This window comes from Mus caroli, chromosome 18, assembly GCF_900094665.2.
Source record: "Mus caroli chromosome 18, CAROLI_EIJ_v1.1, whole genome shotgun sequence".
Classification (NCBI taxonomy): Eukaryota; Metazoa; Chordata; class Mammalia; order Rodentia; family Muridae; genus Mus; species Mus caroli.
This window is the reverse complement of record NC_034587.1, coordinates 33,991,930-33,995,520: the sequence shown is the minus strand read 5'-3', so window position 1 is coordinate 33,995,520 and position 3,591 is coordinate 33,991,930. Positions and strand designations below refer to the sequence as shown.

General features: G+C 46.9%; 1 protein-coding gene across 1 annotated transcript; it reads left to right on the top strand.

The window, feature by feature from the left end:
- Positions 1–1,415: 1,415 nt before the first annotated feature.
- On the top strand, positions 1,416–3,175 carry Cd14 (CD14 molecule). The gene is made up of 2 exons (XM_021150990.1): positions 1,416–1,742; positions 1,838–3,175. Exons 1-2 carry the CDS (start codon positions 1,740–1,742, stop codon positions 2,939–2,941), a joined length of 1,107 nt encoding a protein of 368 aa, XP_021006649.1. The 5' UTR covers positions 1,416–1,739; the 3' UTR covers positions 2,942–3,175.
- The last annotated feature ends 416 nt before the right edge of the window (positions 3,176–3,591 follow it).

The window sequence follows — 3,591 nt, the reverse complement described above, 5'->3', positions numbered from 1 at the left end:
CAAAGAAAGAAGCAGCAGATGGTAAGATGATCCACCTAACTCATTTATTAAAGTACTTACCTACCAAGAAGGGTTGCAGCATCCTCAAGGCAGATTGTAAGGGAAGAGGTTCCCCCTAAATGTGTCCACGTCACAGAAAGTTGGTATGAGGGTTGGAAGCTTACAGTCTGTAGTTGATTTTCTTCAGTGTTTTAACAACTTAAATACCTTTGTTAATGCCCAGAACCCCTGCTTGGGTTCAGAAAAAAAATAATGACATCTAACAAAGACAGACTGTCAAAGGCACTCTGAATTTCTTGATCAAGACAAGAAAAAAGTGAGGATATCTAGAGTGTCTGTTAGAGTGTCCATCCCTCCCTGTAAAACACTTCATTGCAATATTTACAGAAGTGAGTAGGGCTGTTAGGAGGAAGGGAAATGGAGAAGCAATTAGAGTTCACAGAGGAAGGGGCAGGGTGACATCTCAGGATTACATAAACTTACAGGGACTGCCAAATCAGTCAAAAACTGCTTTAGAAACACCTTGCTGTAGTTGGGCATAGTGAGATATGCTTTAAACCCCAGACGGTGGAGGCAGATGAATTTCTGTGAATTCTAGGCTAGCTTGGTCTACATAGTGAGTTCCAGAATATCCAGGGCTATATAGTGAAACCATCTAAAGCATAACGATGACAACGACAATGATGACGATGACGACGAGGATGACAATGATGAAGACAATGCTGACGGCAAACCTTGCTTCCCAATTTTAGTAATGTGATTTGGCCAATGTACCACTATCAAATACCACATTTTGCTTTGTTTTGTTATTTAAACAAGGTCTCTATTTAGTCCTAGTTGTCCTGGAACTCTTTTTGTAGGCCAGGCTGGCCCTGAACTCAAGCTGGCCTGCCTCTGCCTCTTAAATGCTGGAATTAAAGTCATTTCCTATTAGCCTAACTAGCTTTTTATAGAAAAGTATTGAAAAAGCTGAGCATGGTAGGGCTCACACCTATAATCCTAGCATTTCGGAGGCAGAGGCAGGAGGAAAATCATGCGTTTCAGGCTAGGCTAGATTGGGTTACTAGACTGAGATATCATGGGGAGAATGGAGAGGTAGAGAGTGGGAGAAGAATGAATTAAGAACTGAATAAGATGGGAAGAAGGGAGAATTATTTTTCATATTAACTCTCAACTTTGAGCTTTATTCTCTGCCTGGAATCTATAGTTCTAAATCTAAGTTCACAATCTTTCCACAAATGTCCAATTACATTCAAAGAAAATCAAGAGCTGGATTTGAACGGTGGGAAATTGCTAGCAACAGAGACTAGGGGGAAATGGAGGTGAATCAACGGGACTGAGCAACAGAATAATGATCTAAGGCACTAGGTGTGATTCACCCTTTTCCTGTACGCACCAGACAAGTCCGGGGCGCATAGGTCATCCTCCTGGCACAGAATGTCCTAATGCCACTCTGAATTCTTCCTGTTTTTCGTCCCTCCCTGAAAAACACTTCGTTGCAATATTTACTAGAAGTGAGTAGGGCTGTTAGGAGGAAGAGAAGTGGAGAAGCAATTAGAATTCACAGAGGAAGGGACAGGGTGACACCCCAAGATTACATAAATTTACAGGGGCTGCCAAATTGGTCGAACAAGTCCGTGGAACCTGGAAGCCAGAGAACACCACCGCTGTAAAGGAAAGAAACTGAAGCCTTTCTCAGAGCCTATCTGGGCTGCTCAAACTTTCAGAATCTACCGACCATGGTGAGTCAGACAGACTGTCTTGGGGTGGAACTGGAGCCAACCTGAGGAATCTCAGGGACTGGCAGGAGTCTCCCTGACCCCTACTTTCTCCTCAGGAGCGTGAGCTTGGCTTGTTGCTGTTGCTTCTGGTGCACGCCTCTCGCGCCACACCAGAGCCCTGCGAGCTAGACGACGAAAGTGTCCGCTGCTCCTGCAACTTCTCAGATCCGCAGCCAGATTGGTCCAGCGCTTTCCAGTGTTTGGGGGCGACAGATGTGGAATTCTACGGCGGCGGCCGCAGCCTGGAGCACCTTCTAAAGCGTGTGGACCCGGAAGCAGATCTGGGGCAGCTCACTGATATTATCAAGTCTCTGTCCTTAAAGCGGCTTACGGTGCGGGCCGCGCGGATTCCTAGTCGGATTCTATTCGGAGCCCTGCGTGTGCTCGGGATTTCCGGCCTCCAGGAACTGATTCTTGAAAATCTCGAGGTAACCGGCACCGCGCCGCCACCGCTTCTGGAAGCCACCGGACCCGATCTCAACATCTTGAACCTCCGCAACGTGTCGTGGGCAACAAGGGATGCCTGGCTCGCAGAACTGCAGCAGTGGCTAAAGCCTGGACTCAAGGTACTGAGTATTGCCCAAGCACACTCACTCAACTTTTCCTGCGAACAGGTCCGCATCTTCCCTGCCCTCTCCACCTTAGACCTGTCTGACAATCCTGAATTGGGCGAGAGAGGACTGATCTCAGCCCTCTGTCCGCTCAAGTTCCCGACCCTCCAAGTTTTAGCGCTGCGCAACGCGGGGATGGAGACGCCCAGCGGCGTGTGCTCTGCGCTGGCCGCAGCAAAGGTACAACTGCAAGGACTGGACCTTAGTCACAATTCACTGCGGGATGCTGCAGGCGCTCCGAGTTGTGACTGGCCCAGTCAGCTAAACTCGCTCAATCTGTCTTTCACTGGGCTGGAGCAGGTACCTAAAGGGCTGCCAGCCAAGCTCAGCGTGCTGGATCTCAGTTACAACAGGCTGGATAGGAAACCTAGACCAGATGAGCTGCCCCAAGTGGGGAACCTGTCACTTAAAGGAAATCCCTTTTCGGACTCTGAATCCCACTCGGAGAAGTATAACTCTGGCGTAGTCACCGCCAGAGCTCCGTCATCCCAAACAGTGGCCTTGTCAGGAACTCTGGCTTTGCTCCTAGGAGATCGCCTCTTTGTTTAAGGAACATTTGCATCCTCCTGGTTTCTGAGGGTCCTCGTCAACGAATCCTCTGCTTTAAATTTATTAAAATCTTAATCCACGATATAAGGAAAGAAAGGCAGTCAAGATGGCTCCGTGGGTAAAAGCCAGCAAACTTGACCCCTGATTTTAACCCTCAGGATCCACACGAAGGGAAAACTCACTCCTGAAAGTTGTCCATCTGTGCTCACAAATAAATATTTTTTAAAATAACAATATGTTTGTTGGTTTTGTTTTTGTTTGGGTTTTGTTTGTTTTGTTTTGTTTTTGAGACAGTCTGGCTATGTATCCTTGGCTGGCCTCAAACTCACAAAGATCAAGATCGGCCTGCCTCTACCTCCAAATGCTCTGGTTAAAGGGATGTGCCTCCACGCCCAGTTGAAGTCATCCTGAACCACGAGTCCAGGCCACTCACTCTTTAACTAAAATCTTTACTAAGTATCTGCCATAGGTCAGGCTCAGTGCTAAATGAGGAATTCATTCTTTTTTTTTTTTTTAAACTATTTCTTTTTTTTAAGATTTATTTATTTATTGTATGTAAGTACACTGTAGCTGTCTTCAGACACTCCAGAAGAGGGCGCCAGATCTCGTTAGGGATGGTTGTGAGCCACCATGTGGTTGCTGGGATTTGA